At 50.9% G+C, this 19,350-nt stretch overlaps 1 protein-coding gene across 1 annotated transcript in view; it reads left to right on the forward strand.

Annotated features, from left to right (window-relative positions):
* BOC (BOC cell adhesion associated, oncogene regulated) overlaps positions 1-19,350 on the forward strand; it is a 75,659-nt gene that overhangs the window by 48,955 nt on the left and 7,354 nt on the right. Inside the window, exons 5-13 of the mRNA XM_023213368.2 lie at positions 7,421-7,567; positions 9,935-10,078; positions 11,551-11,844; positions 12,212-12,484; positions 13,526-13,833; positions 17,272-17,431; positions 17,846-17,956; positions 18,430-18,636; positions 19,004-19,185. Of these exons, the coding sequence (XP_023069136.1) occupies positions 7,421-7,567; positions 9,935-10,078; positions 11,551-11,844; positions 12,212-12,484; positions 13,526-13,833; positions 17,272-17,431; positions 17,846-17,956; positions 18,430-18,636; positions 19,004-19,185 (1,826 nt within the window). The remainder of the gene's footprint in view (positions 1-7,420; positions 7,568-9,934; positions 10,079-11,550; positions 11,845-12,211; positions 12,485-13,525; positions 13,834-17,271; positions 17,432-17,845; positions 17,957-18,429; positions 18,637-19,003; positions 19,186-19,350) is intronic.

A 19,350-nucleotide genomic window follows, 5' to 3' on the forward strand; every position in this document is an offset into this window, starting at 1 on the left:
AATAGAATAGAATAGAATAGAATAGAATAGAATAGAATAGAATAGAATAGGTTTTGCCGTTCAACAGAATAGGGTTTACCATTAGAGGGTGAACCCTACTGTGAACTGTGCTCATGTGAGGGGCGGTTGCACGCCCCTTATGAGAATCTAACTAATGTCTGATGATTTCAGGTGGAACAGTTTTATCTCAAAACCATCCCCCCCAGTCTCCCCACCCCTGGTCCATGGAAAAATTGTCTTCCATGAAACTGGTCCCTGATGCCAAAACGGCTGGAGACCACTGTCCTCATATATACCTCAAGGGGCAGCTCGGAGTGGGTGGATGGGATTGGTGCCACCGAGGCTGATGGGAGTATGCAGTTCCCAGGTGTGTGGGAAGAAAAAGCAGGCCTCACTGCCCTGTGTCTCCCACCTGGAGTTCTGTTCCTCAGGGCCACACCAAAGGGCCATCCCCATCCTCTCTCTGAGCTCCTCAGCCTCCGCTTTCTCCCCTCCCTCTGTTCCTGCACAGGCCGTCAGCCCTTCCAAAGGCTGTGCCAGGATCTAGCTCTGGCTATGATGAGTCCAGACCACCAGGACTCACATTAATTTTCCCACTGCTAAGTTTATAGTTTATATTTGGTTGATCAGAGAAATATGTGTGATGTGGGTTGCTGGCAAGTAAATCTTTTTTTCCTTCTCTTTCTTCAGTATACTTTTTTTCTAACTATTTCATTCCTTCATCTAGTCCAAAAGAAACTCCCCAGTTCTGCTAACCAGCCCTACCTCAGAGCAGCCCTGAAGTCGGGTAGATGAGATGGTCTACAGACCAGACATCTTCTGTGTTCATCTGGCTGCCAGACCCAGTGGAGACATGGCTCCATCCTTGACTTGTCTTTGAGGATTAATCGCATTTCTTGTTCTCTTATGTCTTTTTTAAAAATAAAATATTTTTAATTGGTTCAAGCCAAGAAATTCCTGAAGCCTTAGGCCAATTCATTGCAAATCATTTAATGACATTGCAAAATAGGTTTTTTTTAGTCTCTCTCCTGCTTCCTCTCCCACTCCTCCCTTCTGCTTTCCCCTCCTGGCCACCCCTAGATTTCTCTCTCCTGTCTTGACTTTGATTTTCAGCCCTCATCCCCCAGTGTCTTTCATCTGTTCTCCAATCTCAGCTTTCTTTCACTGCTCAAATCTGGGTGTAAATCCCACCCCAACTGAAAGGAAAAGACAGAAACAAGATTTAGCAACTAATGTGTTTGGCATCTACAAAGGTTTGGTTTTTCTTCTTCTTCTTCTTCCTCCTCCCCATGGAAACTGTTTTCTTTAAATACAAAAGAGCATGCCTTGCTTTCATCAGAAAGTGTGTTTGAGAAATTTCATGTCATGTTTCCATGGTTGTCAGGAGAGAGCTTGGGAGCCAAAATTATTTGTGCAATTGGACAGGCAGAAAAAAATCCCAAAGAGAGCAAACATATTTATCCAGTCTCCCTGCCTGCAAAGGGAGGAGGAGTACTCAGTCTGCCAACCATGTTTCTAAGTGTCTCTGTAGATCACGGTGTTGACTTAGGCTGGAGTGCTGGTGGAGGTGGTGAGGACTACGCTGGAGAACACCATGCTTGTGAATTATTGTGTCCTGCCTTGTCTATGTGATTGAAAACTCCCTCTGGTTAGGAGCTATGTCTTTGCTTCTTTGTAGTTTCTGCAGTGCTTGGCATAACAGACAATTCTGCAGCACCTGGCTTGCTAAATGAATGACTCGATGACCACTGGAGGGATGGTATTTTACCAAATGCTGGTTTTGTCCCGCTTTGTGGGCTGCAGGGGTCTATGTGCCAGGGCTGAAAGACTTATTCACTACCCCAAATGCAAGGCTTCTGAGATGCCTGCCCAGCCCACAGTAAACCCCAGCCACTCACCGGGTGCCAGACTTTCTGACCTCATGAGAGCACCATGAGGCTCCAGCCTTTCCTCTGCTTCTGTAGTTGTCCCACATCCTCAGTGGGACATCCTCTGCTTTTCACTTGCAGATCATTTTATTTCAGAGGAATAACCTTGGGGTCATACCAAGCCGTGGTTCCTCAAATGACTTAGGGGTCGAGAATTGTGTTAGGACTCTTTGTCCATCAATGAAGCAGTTTGGGACACAGGAGAGCCCCCCTATTGGCCAGAGGCAACATAGCGAGGAGTGTCAAGGATGCTTTGTCTTCTCAGACTCTACAGCCAAGTCTCACTGATAGCGACGAGCCAGGGGCTCAGTCAGAGAAAACTCTTAGTAACTTTACTTCTCCTGCACCTTGGGTGTCTCTCAAAAAGGGACTGAGGTGCAGGGAAGGACCAAAGGATCAGCATGCCACTGAGTAGTGCTCCATTAGGGCAGAATCCTTTATGCTTTGTAGCATTAGCCACAGGTACAGTAAGCTGCTGTAGGGACAAGTTGAGGCTTGCAGGTTGTGACAGTTGGGGAATGGAATTATCCATCAGCACAGAAACCTGCCAGTAGTCCTGAGGCTGCACAGCCATCCTGGCAGCATTGCCACGTGAGCCCCATGCGGTGCCCTGTGACCTGGTGGATCCCATCCAGACCTCTGTAGAGGAGTGTAGGCTTGCCCTGTGATCCCCAGGAACAGGCAGAGGGCAGGACAGGACTGTATGTGAGAAGTACCCGCATGGGTAGAAGGCCAAAATTTCTTTAAGCGTTCAGCAGAGCTCATGGATATGGGGATATTGGTAACTCCATGCAGCATCCATGGTGCATCCTACTTCTCTTCTTACTTCACACAGAATCGAACTTCGATTTGCAGCTTAAAGGAGGATGCAGGAGAAGACTGAATGAAGAACTCCCTTGGAAGTGATTGTTAGGTTTATGGCTTAGACCTGGGGCATTTAACTGAGACCCAATACATTCTGTAGTTGGACACGTAAAGTCCGTGAAAATTGGGGGATAAGCTTACGATTAGTATTTGACAATTTGTGTTATGAGAATGCATGAACATACACCAAATGTTGTAATTTAATTCATAGCTCTGTGGAACCTTTTATTAATAAAGGAAAGATACTAGAAGGTGGTGAGAAAGAAATTCAAGAGATACTCAAGATAAAATGTGCCAGTTTGCAGTTTCACATGTGATCCTGCTGATGGCAGCCACATCCATGTGCCTTTGACAGTCTTTAATTTGCTTTCTGTTTTTCCCATAGCCAAAAGGTTCTGTGCCTGATGCGCCCTTTGAATGTGAAGAGAAAGCACAGAGTACATCACATGATGTGTGTCTGAACACATCCCTGTAACCTCTGTGTTCAGAGATCATACAGAAGTGATGTATCAGAGTGTACATCTTCCCTTTGGAAACTGAGCTCCCAGAAGGAAGGAACTGGGCCGGGGTCTATATGGAGCCCAAAATATCATGGGCTTTCTCAGAAATCACAAAGTTCTGTGACAAGTAGATAAGGTCAGTAAACTCAGAGATGGCCCCAAAGACCAGGACTTCTGACCTATTGGGAGCTGAGAAACAAGAGTGGGCCTACTAGCATTTGATTAATGTGGACAAGTTAATGAAGTAGCTGGAAAATGCAGAAAGAGAGGATGCGAAAAAAGGGTGTGAGGGGAGGGAAGGTAAGAGGATTAAAGCTGCAAAAACATTCCTCTAATGGATTTCTCAAACACACCAGCCAACAGGCAAGGGCAGGTGTCCTGTCAAACCATTTCTCCGTGAAACCTGATCCGTCTTTCTGCAGCGAGGCCTGCTAACCCCGTTTGTAATTGAAGGGCCGGTCCCTTATTTCCAGCGAAGCACACTGAGCAGCCTAGGGACTCAGCCAGGAAACCGGCTTTGCAGACAAAGGGGCCTGGGAACAGGCTGGTTTCCTTCATATGCGCCAGCTAGAGCTCCTCTCTGCATCTGCCCCGTCTGATGGCTGATTAGGCTCTTATTGATCATGAACTCCCCACCCGTCCCTGGCCCCCTTCCTGTCCAAAAACACTAGAAAAAGGGGGTCCTCTGATTTTCAGATCATTCATCACTTCATTATTCTGCCTTTGATCCCTTAGTGAAACTCAAGTTTTACTCGAGCAGCCAAATTGGGAGTGTTTTAAGCTAAGGCTTAAGCTTAGGAGGCACGGGGGGAGCGGGGATGGGGGTAGGACGGACAGAGCCAAGAACCAAACTGCTGCTTATTTGTTTTGAAGCCAGGAAGGCTCGCCTGCCAGTCGCCCCTTGTGGGGAGCTGGATGTCCAGCTGGGGTGCCCTCGGTCCTGCCTGCACAGGCTGTTGTGCACATGTTGGCATCAGAACAGAGGGGCTGTCCGGCCGCATGGCTGACCAGTGCCCAGCTTCATGCTCCCCCACTGCACAGCCTTCTGTCTCCAACTGAGCAGCTGTCAGAGGGTGCAGCAGGAGCCAAGAGGGGATTAAAAGGGCCAGTGTTTTCTACCGCTGGGTTGCTGAGGTGGGTGCCTGGCAGAGTACATGCTCCCTCCGTGCCTGGATAAGCCCTCAATTACAATGGGCAGCAGCCTGGGGCCATGAAGATGGAGATGGCGTCCTGGTGCCAAACTCCTTTCAGTTGCTTACATCTTTCTTGGAAAATGATCTGCTAGGTTTAAGTATATCCTTTGCTTAAGGCAAATATCCTTGGAATGAGGTGAAGAAAAGGAGGAGGAAAAAACAAAAACCTATTGGTGGAGTAGTTTGGGATTTATTCGACCATGGAGGAGGGTGTTTCACAGCGCCTGAGGAATTTTCCAGATGCCCCTAAGCTCACAATCACTCACAGCTCGCTTTGTGGGGAGCCTCCTGACCTGGCAGGTACAGGGCGCACTGGCCTGAAGGAGGATTAAGGCCTTTGCATTTTTTAAGTGAATTGCTTTCAGAAAACAAAGTTACCAATATTTAGCAAGAACATGTTGAGCTCAAGCAATTCCTTTCCCATAGTCCAAACCTTCCTCCTCTCTGAGAGGAAACTCATCAGCTATCTTGGCTGAGAGGCTCATCCAGGACTGGGCTAAATAATTTGTGGGACCAAATGCAAAATGAAAATGTAGGGTCCCTCGTTCAAGCATTATTAAGAATTTTAAGATGGTGAAAGCAGAGCATTAAACCAAGCGTTAGCCCCATCAAGTGCAGGGGCAGGTTGCGCACCCATCAAGCTGGTCTTGAGCTCAGACTTCCAAACTGTATTTGTTTAGCAAGGATTTAGAAAGCATTTGCTGTGTCCTCAGTACTATGCAGTAGAGCTTGGGGTTGGGGTGAAGAGTGAAAAATTAATAGGCTTCCCACCAGGAATTTATAATTTAGTTAGGGTCAGATATCACACACACAACATTAAATAATTTTGAAATCATTATTTAAAAGCCCAGGAGGCCCTACACTTACCCATAGGAAGGAATCTGAGAGATCTCACCTTGACCCGCAGGCATCATGCATGTTCAGCCTAGAAAGTGAAATGGGGCAATAGAAGGGAATCAGACAACCAATCCCTGACTTTTTTTAAAGTTTTTTTTTTTTTTTTTTCCTGTGGGTACATAGTATGTGTGTATATTTATCAGGTACATGAGATGTTTGGATACAGGTATGCAATGTGAAATAAGCACATCATGGAGAATGGAATGTCCATCCTATCACTGTTTCCAGCACATCACTCCTTGAATAGCATGTATTTCTTACAGCACATTTATTAGACCTATTTCACTTCTTTCTTCAGATCCCGCATAACCTCTCAAGAAACATTCTATTTGCAAAATAACTTATACTGGCAACACTTAGATATAATGTTCACAGAACATTTGTTGTGCTAGGCTCTTGTCCGTTTCTTCAAAATGTAGACCAACTTTATGAATTTGAGTTTCTAGGCAGCATAATGGGCATCTTGTACCTAACTTGTGGGGGCTCAGCTTCCAAGATACTCATTCATTCATTCATTCATTCATTCACATTCATTCATTTATTCATTCAACACTTGCCAAGTGTGTTCTTGGACCAGGACCTGAGTTAGGTTCAGGGGACACAGACAGGAACAAAACTCGGTCCATGCTCCAAAGAGTTCACAGTCTGATATTGTAATCAAAGGGACATCACAGAAACAAGAGGGCTTTCCTCCCCTATGTTGGCTTGAATTGCCTAAGAGCTGCTGGGAAGTTCCATTACATGGAAAGCCTCCTGACCTCACCGAATACCTTAATCACCAGGCACTCCTAGGGGGACACCAGTTTGTTTTTGGTAATTATCTCTTGTCTTCGGTGAGAAACCTGATTCCAGCCCTCTCTGGGTCTCCAGTGGAAACAACAGCAGAGGCAGGTGCAGTCTTGCAGTGAAATTGTAGTCAGCCCCGATGCTATCAGTCCCGGGAGCTGAGCAGAATTTGGTGTGGCCAGCATTCGGAGAAGGTGCCTCCAGGGCTTTCTGAGTACCTTTAGGAAGACAGTGTCTGGGTAAAATATTTCCATCTGTCTTATATTCCATTAGTTTTATTTCTCCTCTTAAATTCAGCTATAATCCTGAAAACCAGATTTCCAACTTGGAATGCATGCAGTTTTGTTGTGCAAGTGGTCCCTGTTTTACTCAGCAACAGCAGTGATTTGGCTCATACAAAGAGAGATTTGTTGTTTGGACTCTTGGATTGCTTGGGAAACATTCTGCTCTTATTCTAGATGGATCTCCATACTCTCCCAGTTTAGATCCATGGTGGCAAGCCAGGAGAAGTGGCCATGGGGCTGCCAGAGACCACAGCCTCATGTCAGGACCCTGGCTCCTCCGCAGTCCACTGCCATTAAGCCACCCTGGGGTGCTGCCTGTTGTCCTGGCAGATTCCTCTTTGCTTTAGAAAACCCTTAGGGTATCCAGAGTCCTGCCCCCAGCCCCAAGGAAGGATCCTCTGTGATGTGGGGTGTGGCTTCTGAGCAGCAAGAATCGGCCTTCTGGTTACAACCGTGGCCATCAATCAAGTGCAGTCTCAGGCCTATCGCTTGTCATCGTGGATGCCTGAGGAGAACCTGGGAAGGCTGTTCTTAATCAACTTGGAGAAAAGACATCAGCATTCTCTTTTATTATTCCCTTCCATCTCTGTTAGCTGAGCCTTCTGACAGCTCTGCTAGGACATTTGTACCTTGACCCACCCCATTTCTGGGGTGGATAAGCAGAGCCAACTTGCCCCCATATCTCAGTGTAACAGATGGTCTGAGCCAGAGGCACTGCTTGATGGGATTCTCTCTGCACCATCCCCCAACTTGTGTATACAAAGTGAACCCCATCAGTGATGAGGGCCCCACATTCTTACAAACTCGTGTAGACAACAAGGGGCTGGAGGAAGAACTTGGAGGATCCCCTGATATCCCCCTAGGTGTGAGCTTTGTCATGACTGACAACACCAAGGCACAAGCCCACCCTGAAATGTCACACTTCTGCTCTGCTCTCCTCCAGCCAGCACCTTCCCTTCTCTTCACAGATCTCGAGGACTTCAAGTTAGACGTGCAGCATGTGATTGAAGTGGATGAGGGAAACACAGCAGTCATTGCCTGCCACCTGCCTGAGAGCCACCCCAAAGCCCAGGTCCGGTACAGCGTCAAACAAGAGTGGCTGGAGGCCTCCAGAGGTGAGTGGGCGGGAACCCAGAGGCCGAGGCTGAGGCCGGAAGGGAAGCTGGCCTTCTCCAACCGCTCGCTGCTCAACAAAGCTAGGGCAGCTGCGGCTGCCGCACAAACCCCCCTCAGCATGCCAGCAGCCCTTCCTCATGCTGGCCAGCTGTCCTCCTGCCTTTTTTTTTTTTCCTTTTAAGAGACAGGATCCCGTTAGGTCACTCAAGCTGGAGTGCAGTGGCACAATCAGAGCTCACTGCAGCCTCCATCACCAGAGCTCAAGAGATCCTCCTTTCTCAACCATCTGAGTAGCTAGAACTACAGGCACATGCCACCATGCTTGGCTAACTTTATTTTTATTTGTTATAGAGACAGAGTCTCGCTATGTTGCCCAGGCTGGTCTAGAACTCCTGAGCTCAAGCAATCCTCCCGCTTTGGCTGGAATTACAGGCTTGAGCCACCATACTTGGTCATGTCTTCTTTCTTGATATGTAGTCCTGTCGGGTCCCAAAGCGGGTGGCTTCCATTACGGAAGTCTTCTGTCTTAGCATGAGGAATTTCTTTATCCTTTCAGGCCCCAGAAGATAATTACTGAGATGCTGCTGTTCCATCCAGGCTCTCAGCACATGGTTCTGCATGCTGCCTGTGGAAGCTCTGTGCCTCCAGGCACACACAGGAAGGCTGCCTAATAAGCCCATTCACGGAGCCGCAGGGTTCCCTGGCAGGAGGTGGAGCTCTTCCCCATGCAGCAGAGCAGTCTTTGCAGTGGACTTCATTTTTCCCTCTCCCTGTTTGCATAGCAAATGCAGTTATCTCAGCTGTCACCGCTCCATGCTCAAGCCACTGTGGACAGACACGGCAGCAGGTCCAGAGAAGCCAAGGCTTGGTCCACAGAATGCCAGAGGGGAAGAGGTTGTCCGTGAAGTCAAAGCCAGCCTCTTTTCACAACTGACCCTGTACTGGAGGCCAAGCAGACCTTACTTGACCTGACACCACAGCTCAAAATGTATACCTTTTAATTGCTTGAGCCCAGGAGGCTAAGGTTGTAGTGAGCCAAGATCGTGCCACTGCACTCTAGCCTGAGTGACAGAGTGAGACCCTGTCTCAAGAAGAAGAAAAAAAAAAGTTTACCTTTAAAAATATACTCTAGATCTTAAGATATTTTCATTAACTCCTTCTGGTTATGAAAGGAACATATGTTCATTGTTGAAAACTTAGAGAATACAGAAAACTGTTTTCAAAAGGGTAAAACCCCTAATCCAACCACTCAGAACCAACTGGAGACTGGGGGAAGAAGAGCATTAATTCCTACTGTCCCCAGCAGAAGGTTGGCAGCAGCCTCTGGGAGAGGCCTGCCTGCCCCACCAGGACCAAGGGTTTCTCCCACTCCATCTGGCACTTGCTAAGCAGCTCATACCTGGGTGGCCCAGCAGCAGGCAGGCACCAGGCTTGGCAACAGCACAGCTCTCAGGAGGGGCCACCAGGGCAAAGCTCGGCACTGACGGCCATAGCTTTACCTGCCAGGAAGCCAGATGCCACCCTGGTTGCTGAGGTGTCCAGGAGCTGTGAATCTGTCTCCTAGTTACAGAACCTGAACACCCCGGGGCACCAGCCCATGGCACCCGTGGACCAGGAGCAAACAGAGCCTAACAGGCCCCTGATGTGGAAGAAAGGATTTCAGTGGCATTCATGGGGGAGGACAGTGGTTAGAAGTCAGAATATTCCTCTCCAAGTAGCAGAAATGCAATAATGAGGCGATTCCGAGTGATGGCTATGACTGATGGGAAGATTTGCTCATCATTTTGGGAAGGGAGAATGAGGGGAAGCTCCAAAATCAATTTCCTCCAGGCTTGCAGGAATGATGATCTCATCTCTCATGTGTGCAGCATGGACCTCTTAAGCCTTACAATGGCCCTGAGGCAGCATACATTAAGCCTTTTCACAAATGAGGAAACTGGATCAGAGAGGTTAATTAACTTGCCCAAGTTACATTACACAGTTAATACCCAGCAGACCCAGAGCATGAGACCATGGCTGATTCAAAATCCTGCTTTCTTTCTAGCCTCCCCTAGCTCCCTTGAAAGTATAAAATGCTCTTCCATAGACCTATGCACTAAGTTGTGGCAGTTAGTCAGTCAGCCAGTCTGTTAGCTGGTTGGTTAGTTACCTTTTCTCTCTGGCACTCTGTCCCGCTTGTTGCCAGGTTTTACGGGGAGAACAGCATCTTAGGCTTGGTCTTGTGGGGACTCAGGTGGACATCAGCTCCTAGTGCCTGCCCAGCCTGGTCCTTTCCCTCCGTGCACCTCTCCTTTGTGGAAGCTGCAGAGTGAAGCATTCTGGACCCAAACCCATCCCGTCTTCCCCTGGCCCTGCCCTTTCCACAGGTAACTACCTGATCATGCCCTCGGGGAACCTCCAGATTGTGAATGCCAGCCAGGAGGACGAGGGCATGTACAAGTGTGCGGCCTACAACCCAGTGACCCAAGAAGTGAAAACCTCCGGCTCCAGCGACAGGCTGCGTGTGCGCCGTAAGGCCCGGGCCCATCTGCTGGGGGACGGGGGGATCACTGATGGAAGGGCTCACAAAGATAGAAAGGGAGGTAGATACCTGGAGGTGCCACAGCCAAGCTACAGTTCTGTGTGCACTGGCTTTGGCCAGGGGGAACACCTGGGACTCAGCCAGGGGTTCTCTCCCCTCTGGCCAGCCTCAGGGCCAGCGTCTCACAGCACATAGCCCTCAGGCCTGGCTTTGGCAGGTGACTGTGCCTGCTGTCACACCTGCCTGTTGGAAGGTTTCCTTCACAGTTACTTTGTGATTGGGATGGGTCAGTATGTGTGTGCTCGGGCAGGACGGTGGGTCTCATCTCAAGCTCAGCAGGAGACACAGCATGTGCCTCGCACAGACGCCCACATGGAAGGCCTCCAGGCCGCCGTTCTGCCCTGCGTGAGATCCCTGGGCCTGCACTCTCTGCATGGATGAGGTGTGCCCAGCACCACCCTCTGGTGAGCGTCCAGGAGGCCCACATGCTCTCAATGCACAGGAAAATAGCAGCTACCTTTCCATGTACTTGTCTGGAGTCCCTGCCTATTCAGAGAAGTGACGTCTTACATGGAGTTAGCTTAGAGTTGGCACCAGAGATGGAGTCACTGTGAAGCTAATGAAGCGAAACTTCCGTGGTCCTTCACTCACTGACAGAGGCCTCAGAAGGGCCTAATTTCGTATCTATTGTTTTCTATTCTTTTTTGGGCCTTCAAAACTGTATAAATTTCAGGCTTTAGAAAACCTGGGTCTGTCCCTGGTTGGCATATAAAGCAGAATCACACATGCTCCTCGAAGGTCGCTGAGGAACGGCACACATTGGAGAGTAAACGTGCCTTTCAGTGAGTTCTGCGCAGTTTGTCCACAGTGTTAGAAAAAGATTACAGCTTCCCCAGCTGTGTCCTGATGAAGTACATAGTGATTTGCATTTGGGGACCTTGCAGTATGAGAAATGCATGTGTTTAAACAGTGGATTCCATTCAGCTCAGCCGGAGGCCGGCTCTGAGATGCTCACTATGAGAGACACTTGGGCCTGAAAACCATAGGGTGGGGCTGGGAGCATGGCAGATTCTTGTTTCCCATCTCATCTTCAGCCTCACAGTGCTCTTACTGAGGGCAAGCAGAAAGAAACACTGTACCATTTAAACTACCTCTCCGTTCCCTCACCTTTCTCTCCTTGCCAGCACACAGTTAACTGTGCATTTGTTGTGTTGATGCTGCTGTTCTTCTGTGTTATCTCATTTCTTACTCATGACAGCTTCCTGCAGAAGAAGCCCTTGTTTCTGATAAGGACACCAAGCCCCAAGGGAATTCTGTAGCCTGCCCCACTCCACCTAGGTTGAAAGACCCGGAATGGCTGTTTGATCCCATCTCCATGCTCTCTGGGACTGCCTCCTGGGGATGCTCTGCAGGACATCCTGGTCCACACGCCTTCTGTCGTTGCCCTCCTTGCCCCTCCAGGCTCCACCGCTGAGGCTGCCCGCATCATCTACCCACCGGAGGCCCAAACCATCATCGTCACCAAAGGCCAGAGTCTCATTCTGGAGTGTGTGGCCAGTGGAATCCCACCCCCACGGGTCACCTGGGCCAAGGATGGGTCCAGTGTCACCGGCTACAACAAGACGCGCTTCCTGCTGAGCAACCTCCTCATCGACACCACCAGCGAGGAGGACTCAGGCACCTACCGCTGCATGGCCGACAATGGGGTTGGGCAGCCTGGGGCAGCGGTCATCCTCTACAATGTCCAGGTGTTTGGTGAGTGTCTTCTGTGGACTGTCTTCTCCTTGGCCTTCTCTCTGGTCTGTGCAGCCTTTCTAGAAACGTAACCCAGGCTCACAGAGGGTTAGCGTCTTGTGAGAGGCCACATGCTGAGTGAGGAACAGAGGCATGCTGAAGAGTCAGGGCTCTTTGGATCCCAGAGCAAGGGCACGCAGTCCTGGAGCCCTCCTGTCATGACTCTGACGGTGGAGACGTCGGACCTCTCCCTCCCACTACTCTGCCCATTAGGAAAAAGCAACAGCCGAAGGGCAGGGGGAGCTGCTCCTAACTGCATCCCTCCCAGCCCATCTGACCTGGGACAGAAAGACCCAGTCCTTCTCACCCTGCTCTGGTTTCCTGGCAGAACCCCCTGAGGTCACCATGGAGCTGTCCCAGCTGGTCATCCCCTGGGGCCAGAGTGCCAAGCTCACCTGTGAGGTGCGCGGGAACCCTCCACCTTCCGTGCTGTGGCTGAGGAATGCCACGCCCCTCATCTCCAGCCAGCGCCTCCAGCTCTCCCGCAGGGCCCTGCGTGTGCTCAGCATGGGGCCCGAGGACGAAGGGGTCTACCAGTGCATGGCCGAGAACGAGGTTGGGAGTGCCCACGCCGTGGTCCAGCTGCGAACCTCTAGGCCAAGTGAGTGTAACCCAGGGGTTTGAGATTCCAGATGATGATTCTCATTTGAGAATCCATTTCTCAAATATACCAGTATATAAGATAGAAAAAAGTAGCTTTTAGTTGTAAGTTCAAATTTATATGAACTTAATAAATCAGAAGTGCAGATTTTCACCAATGAAAATAATTCATTTAATTGTTGTATTTAAAAAAATATTTCTGTGGAACCCAGTTTGACAACCACTGCTCTAGTGCTTTGGTGAAGAAAAGCCAGTCTGTCCTTCTCAGCAAGCTTCATTCCAGTTGGGGCCTATGCCAACTGAGCAGCGACCATGCTTAGCCTGGGGAGAGGTAATATGGGGATGCAGAGCAACGCGGCAAAGACCCTGCCCTTGAGAACTCCCCTATGGGAACAAAACTTACCAGGGAAACAACTTGAGAAAAATACAGCAATGAGTACAATACAATGCTAAGTCAGCATTATCAGGTGCCCATATCCTGTGGTGGGGAAGGTCAGGTAGAGGAGAGACAGGTGCTGGCAGATTCTGTAGAAACCTCCTGAAGGAAGCACTGCCCCTCCTGGCCTCACAGACTCTCAGAGGACATTTCCAGTTGTGTTCATGTCTCATATTCAGTAGCGAAAGGCCCACATGGTGCCATGGTAAGAGTCCACCATGAAGGGACATGTCTCCATCTCCAGCCTAGACCGAGAAGGAAGGCGCAGGGTTCCTGGGCCTCGAGAGAAAATTGAGTTAGTTCACTGGAGATGTACCTCACGTGGGCTCAGGAGAAAAGCAGGCCACAGAGATGTCTGCTTGCCATGCCCAAGCCACCCCTGAGCCCTGGCCAGGCAGACCAGGCTGCTTTTTCTTTCTGGCAGGACAGGGACACCAGCGCTGTCTTCCATGGAGCATGGCAGGGCAGCACAGAGTGGGTGGCGGTCGGACTGATGGTGGGCCCGGGTTGCCTCTCTGACTTCTTCCTGTTTTCTCCCCAGGAACAACAGCTCAGCAGGTAAACCAGGAGACTAACCTTTCCTTCTCCTTCCTGTTGGTCCTCCAGGCATAACCGCGAGGCTACGGCAAGATGCTGAGCCGGCTACTGGCACACCTCCTGCACCACCCTCCAAACCCGGCAGCCCTGAGCAGATGCTGAAGGGGGAACCGGCGCTCCCCAGACCCCCAACATCAGCACGGCCTGCTTCCCCGCAGTGTCCAGGAGAGAAGGGGCAGGGGGCTCCCGCCGAGGCTCCCATCATCCTCAGCTCGCCCCGCACCTCCAAGACCGACTCATATGAACTGGTGTGGCGGCCTCGGCATGAGGGCAGTGGCTGGGCACCGATCCTCTACTATGTGGTGAAACATCGCAAGGTATGGCCCTGGTGTGGGGCCGCTGCCTCCCCTGCACAGCCTTCCCAGCAAGGCTGAGCAGAGTCACTGCCTCCTGGCCATTGAGTTCCTGAAGCCTGAACCAGTAATCCCCATCACTAATCAGGCCCTTCTGTCTCCTCCAGTGTCCATCCCTGCTGCCTCCCAGGGAGCTGGTTGTGAGATGGTCGTGTGGGACCCTGGAAGGCCCAGGAAAAAGCCTTGTGCGTGCATCCAGTACTAAGCTCTATGCACACATTTCCCAGAAGCTCACACGAGCTTCTAGTCCCTGAGGAGATGGTGAACAGTCTCCCTGGTAACCATCATCCTCCTTCCTGCTTTCCTCTGTCGTTGGTTGTTGATGTTACATTTTGTTTTTTTATGAAAGTAAGCTGTGCTGGGTACATGCCTACAGGAACCCTGGCATGGTAAGCCAGCTAGCCTAATGCCAGGAAAACAAATATTTGTGAACAAGTGTTTTCTCTGTAGGCTGTAAAATACCCCCTCAGTTCTCAGAATCTGTCATGGCTTGGGTTTGACAAGCAGGCATTTGAGCTCAAAGCACATCATGTTGTTGAGACCTCAGCTATTTCTCCTTGACAGAAGGAAGTCTGTCCAGGTGAATGTTTCAGGAGCTGTCAGGGAGGGAGTCTCGGGCTCTGACGGGATGCGGGGGCAGAGCCCAGCCAGGCCTATGCTCCTGTACACTGTGTCCTGTGAGGCAGGGCAGGGTCCCCAGGCAGCCACTCTCGCTGAAGGCTGTGCTCTTCCCTGTTGTTACGCCGCAGGGATGAGGACACGAAATTCCCCATAGGAAAACATCCTTGAAAATGTTTCTGTTCACCCCACGTATACGCCATTTTCTTTCTAAGGCCATTCGATAGTAGAAAACTATTATTCTTAAATGGATTTTTAAAAATTGTATTTGATAAATAACAACATGTACATGCTGGGTTTTATTATGCATTTATATTACTTTTGCTTATAAAAATGCTATGTGCACTTGATGGAAAGCATATGAATGTGGAATTAAAAGTATTTCTCCACTCCTCCCCACCTCCACAAACAAGCCAGAAAACAGAACCAACCCTGCACAGTGGAGAGCGCTAGCTGTGCAGAAGCCGTTTCCCTGCCTTGGAGCCCTGGCCCCTGACTCCTTCTATTCTGTTCTTTCCCCTTACATGCTCTCCTAGAAGACCTTGGGTCAGGACAAGTCCACAGAGACCCTGGGGCTGTCAGAAAGACACCTAAGGCAGAGCACCCCCTATGCCCCCTCTGCTGCCTCCCCAAAGGCAGGGGGACGGGGGGAGCAGTTTCTCATTAGCCCTCCACCTGCTGGCCTCTTCATAGGCAGCCAGCAAAGCGGGTGAATGAGTTTTTAACAAAAAGCAGCATTGTTCACATGTTGTGGGGCAGGGCTAGTCCTAATCCTATTTCCCCATGTAACTGGACACCTCCATCTCAGAGCTGTAGACAAAGATCAGGGCAGGCCAAACGCCCGTGGTTCCCAGGAGACGAAACCCAGCATGAGAGCAAGAATAATATTTTTCAGGCCAATAGGTGGCCATGAAGCAGCCTTGCACAAGAGGCAGACTGGCAAAGGCCGTGCCGTGGTGATCCGGAAATGCCAGGCTCAGGCCACATTCACCCCCTCAGTGCGTGTGACAGTGACTAATTACCCTTCTATTTCTTATTTTCCTTTCTGGGCCCGGTGGAAGTGTGAGGCCAGCGCTGGGAGGGCAGGGGTGCGTGGGGCGCAGGGGAAGTGAGAGTCCGGACAGGCCCCTGCTGCTTCTGGCTTCTCTCAGGCTCCGGCCTGGGGGCTCCTCAGCCTGGGGTTGCCAAGGCAGAAGTTCTGGCTTGAAAGCAGTTCCTCTCTTACAGAACTAACAAGTCTTAAAGATCCCCAAGAAAGAATTTGAAATCAAAAGTCAGCATTTGGGCTGTGTTTTTTCATCCGCCTTCTCTTGCTGGGGATTGGGAATCATTCAGCTAATTTTCACTGTTTCACATGCGCGAAGCAAGTTTCATTTCCTGGTACATCTGCAGACCCTGGGCTACTGTGTTTGGGTTTCCAGCACCACTGGGGAGTCTCAGTTTGTAAAAATGTCTCCCCTTGGAACAAATCCTGGAAGCCTGACAACGAGCCCAGACCATTCCAGTGCCTTGAATGGTAGGTTTTGTTCAACTTTGGAATATTCTGCTCAGGGAGAAGAGCTTTTCCTTCCAGCTGTTTTCTTCCTTCAGCAAACCACAACTTGAGGCTCCAGCAGGCCCTCTGGGATGTAGAGTTGGCAGTAAAGTCTGTGGTCCCGAAAGGTGGGGCAGCTGAGATGAGCAGCCTCTCAGCATCACCTGTTGGGGATCCTGGAGCTCCCTTATTTTTTCCTTTAAAGAGCTAGGAATTTGAAGCTATTAAGGATTAATCCATCACAGTCACAATTCATCCACAGTTTTTAAGTTCTGAGCAAGGACTGAAGGCAGGAGCAGAAACAAAGAGGACTGAAATGATGGAAACCGCACTGGGCTGAGGATGTGGGGAGGGGCCTCGAGGGGCCAGGCATTTGCTGGGAATCTACTGTGTGCACCAAGCTCACTGCGGGGCACTTTATACAACTTCTCTCATTTAATTTTCGGAATAACCTCAGAGAGTTTATTTGCCTCGTTGGTGAAATGCAAAGCTGAAGGGTCAGAGGGTTAGGGGACTTGCTCTGAGTTACACAACCAGGATTTGAACCCAGGACTTTGGATCCCAGACTCTTCTTCCCAGGATAGGGTGCAAAGATGGGCATGCTCTTTGGAGTCAAGTCATAGTTCCGGTGCTCACTAGCCATGTGGCCTTGAGCAAATTGCTCATTTCTCTAAACCTTAGTCTCCCTATTTGTGAAGTGGGAACAATATTAACACCAATCTCTTGGGCTATTTTGAGGAAAAGGAAGTAGCGGCTACAAACTGCTTAGTTCCACGTATAGCACAGAGTAAGCCCTTAGCAAATGTTGCTATTTCATGGGTGCTGATGCTTTTGTTATCTTTCTCATCATTGTGTCTCATTAGAATATAAACAGAGGGAACTGCATTTGGTTTATCTACAGAAGGAGAAAGAAAGCAAAACATGGAGATTCTTTGAAATACAGGGAGAAAAGGTCTTTGGAGGAGTTCTCAGCAATTATCAGTCAGGCTATCTGACTTCCCCACTGAGGTTTATTTGATGAGATCATTAGACGAGAGATCAGAGAGCCTGACACGAATGTCCCAGTGAGGTTGGTGTCCCATAGCCAGGGGCGTCAGTCTGAGTCTGTGCCACCCCAACCCCCACCTGGCCCATTGTCCTTCCCCTTCTCCTGCCCTCCTGGGCTCAGCGCTGCTTTCCTTGCAAACCACAGCCCACTCGTAGCCCGAGGCTGAGATGCTAGTCCTGATACCAGCTACCTTCTCCAGCAGGTCACAAACTCCTCTGACAATTGGACCATCTCTGGCATTCCAGCCAACCAGCACCGCCTGACCCTCACCAGACTCGACCCCGGGAGCTTGTATGAAGTGGAGATGGCAGCTTACAACTGTGCAGGCGAGGGCCAGACAGCCATGGTCACCTTCCGAACTGGTGAGAGTCAAACATTGCCCCTTGCTTAGGGTTTCCATGGGTCTAAGCAAGTTCCACTGGCCCAGGTGAGAATTCCTGCTCACCTTGCCCCAGCTGTTCACCTGAACTTCATCTTTCCTTCCAGCTACCGCCTCCTTGTGGTTTGTGTGTTAGGCTGAGGTCCCAGCTCTCATCAGGAGAGTCGCCAGCCGGCCTCTCTGGCACCCCTTCGTCCCTCTCTCACACAGGGGCCAGCAGTAGTACCACAACAGAGCCAGTGTCGGCCGAGGCTGAGCCCACACCCTCAGTGCCCTGGATGCTTATTTGCATCACTTTGTCACGCCCCTCAGCAGAGTCTCAGGCAAAAAGGACTCTGTGGGAGGGAGATCTAATGCCCGCTCTCTCCCTTGCTGACCACAACCCATTTCCACCCAGGACGGCGGCCCAAACCCGAGATCATGGCCAGCAAGGAGCAGCAGATCCAGAGAGACGACCCTGGAGCCAGTCCCCAGAGCAGCAGCCAGCCCGACCACGGCCGCCTCTCCCGTAAGCCCCGAGCAGCAGGGACGGGACCCGCAGTCAGGACTGGAACTGCCTCAGAGGGCCTGTTCCCGTGGCTGAATGGGGTCTTGCTTCTGTAGGTCCAGGGTTTTTGTGACATTTTCTTGGCATCTCCCATTTAACCACAATGAGGAAATGTAGTTTGGAGCTTTTTAAATAAAAGGCTGGCATCGATGCTGGGATTGCTGACTGGGTGCATCTAGAGAGCAGCAGAGGCCAGAGCGGTGGCCCTTGGGCCTCCACACTCCGGCTTTGCAGAAGGATAGCATAAGGGGTCTTAGCTCACAGCCTTCCCCCAGGAGAGGGCAGCCTGGGCAGCCATGGGGAGGTCTGACATGAACACCAGTGGGTGGAGGGCTGTGGGCAGGCGTGGACCCGTCAGGAGCAGGCCAGGCCCAGTGGGCATCCAGCTGTCATCTCACCCTGCTTCCTTCCTTACTGGGTACGGTCTTTCCCAGCCCCAGAAGCTCCCGACAGGCCCACCATCTCCATGGCCTCCGAGACCTCAGTGTACGTGACCTGGATTCCCCGTGGGAATGGTGGGTTCCCTATCCAGTCCTTCCGTGTGGAGTACAAGAAGCTAAAGAAAGTGGGAGACTGGATTCTGGCCACCAGCGCCATACCCCCATCACGGCTGTCCGTGGAGATCACAGGCCTAGAGAAAGGTAGGGGCCTGGCCACGCTGTGGCCTTGGCCTGATCCCCCAGCTGCCCCTGGCCACCTGGAGGAGGATGACGAGCCTGGGATCCCCTTCTCTCGGCCCAGGCCCCGCCCACCAGCATGCCTCCGTGTTGCTGTCTGTGGTGTGTACCACAGTCCTACAAGCCTTCCGCCTCCCTCCAGAAGAGCATCCAGAGCCATCTCCCCCGCAGCTTGGCTCTGAAAATGGCAGGTGTTCTTGTGAGGCCTTCGAGAACTTGCTTTGGGGAAGGGCTGCCCAGAAGACCCTCCAGGTCCTGGGCCTTGAAAGGCCATGGGAGAATCAGAAGGTGTTTCCCAGCTCCTGCGTTCAGTGAGTGTCCCTCTCACCAGGCACCTCCTACAAGTTTCGAGTCCGGGCTCTGAACATGCTGGGGGAGAGTGAGCCCAGCGCCCCCTCTCGGCCCTACGTTGTGTCCGGCTACAGCGGCCGCGTGTACGAGAGGCCCGTGGCAGGTCCTTACATCACCTTCACGGACGCGGTCAATGAGACCACCATCATGCTCAAGTGGATGGTAAGCGGGCCTGGCCGTGGACTGCAGCGGAAGACGGCTTCGCCTAATCGCCCTTCCCTGTGAGCCTGGGGATTAGACTCCCCCAAGCAGGGCACCTGAAAGCTGCATCAGTGGAATTTGGAAGGCTCTTAGTGGCTGGGGCTGCTCTAGTGGTCTCCTGTTGAT

Source organism: Piliocolobus tephrosceles, chromosome 2, assembly GCF_002776525.5.
Source record: "Piliocolobus tephrosceles isolate RC106 chromosome 2, ASM277652v3, whole genome shotgun sequence".
Lineage (NCBI taxonomy): Eukaryota > Metazoa > Chordata > Mammalia > Primates > Cercopithecidae > Piliocolobus > Piliocolobus tephrosceles.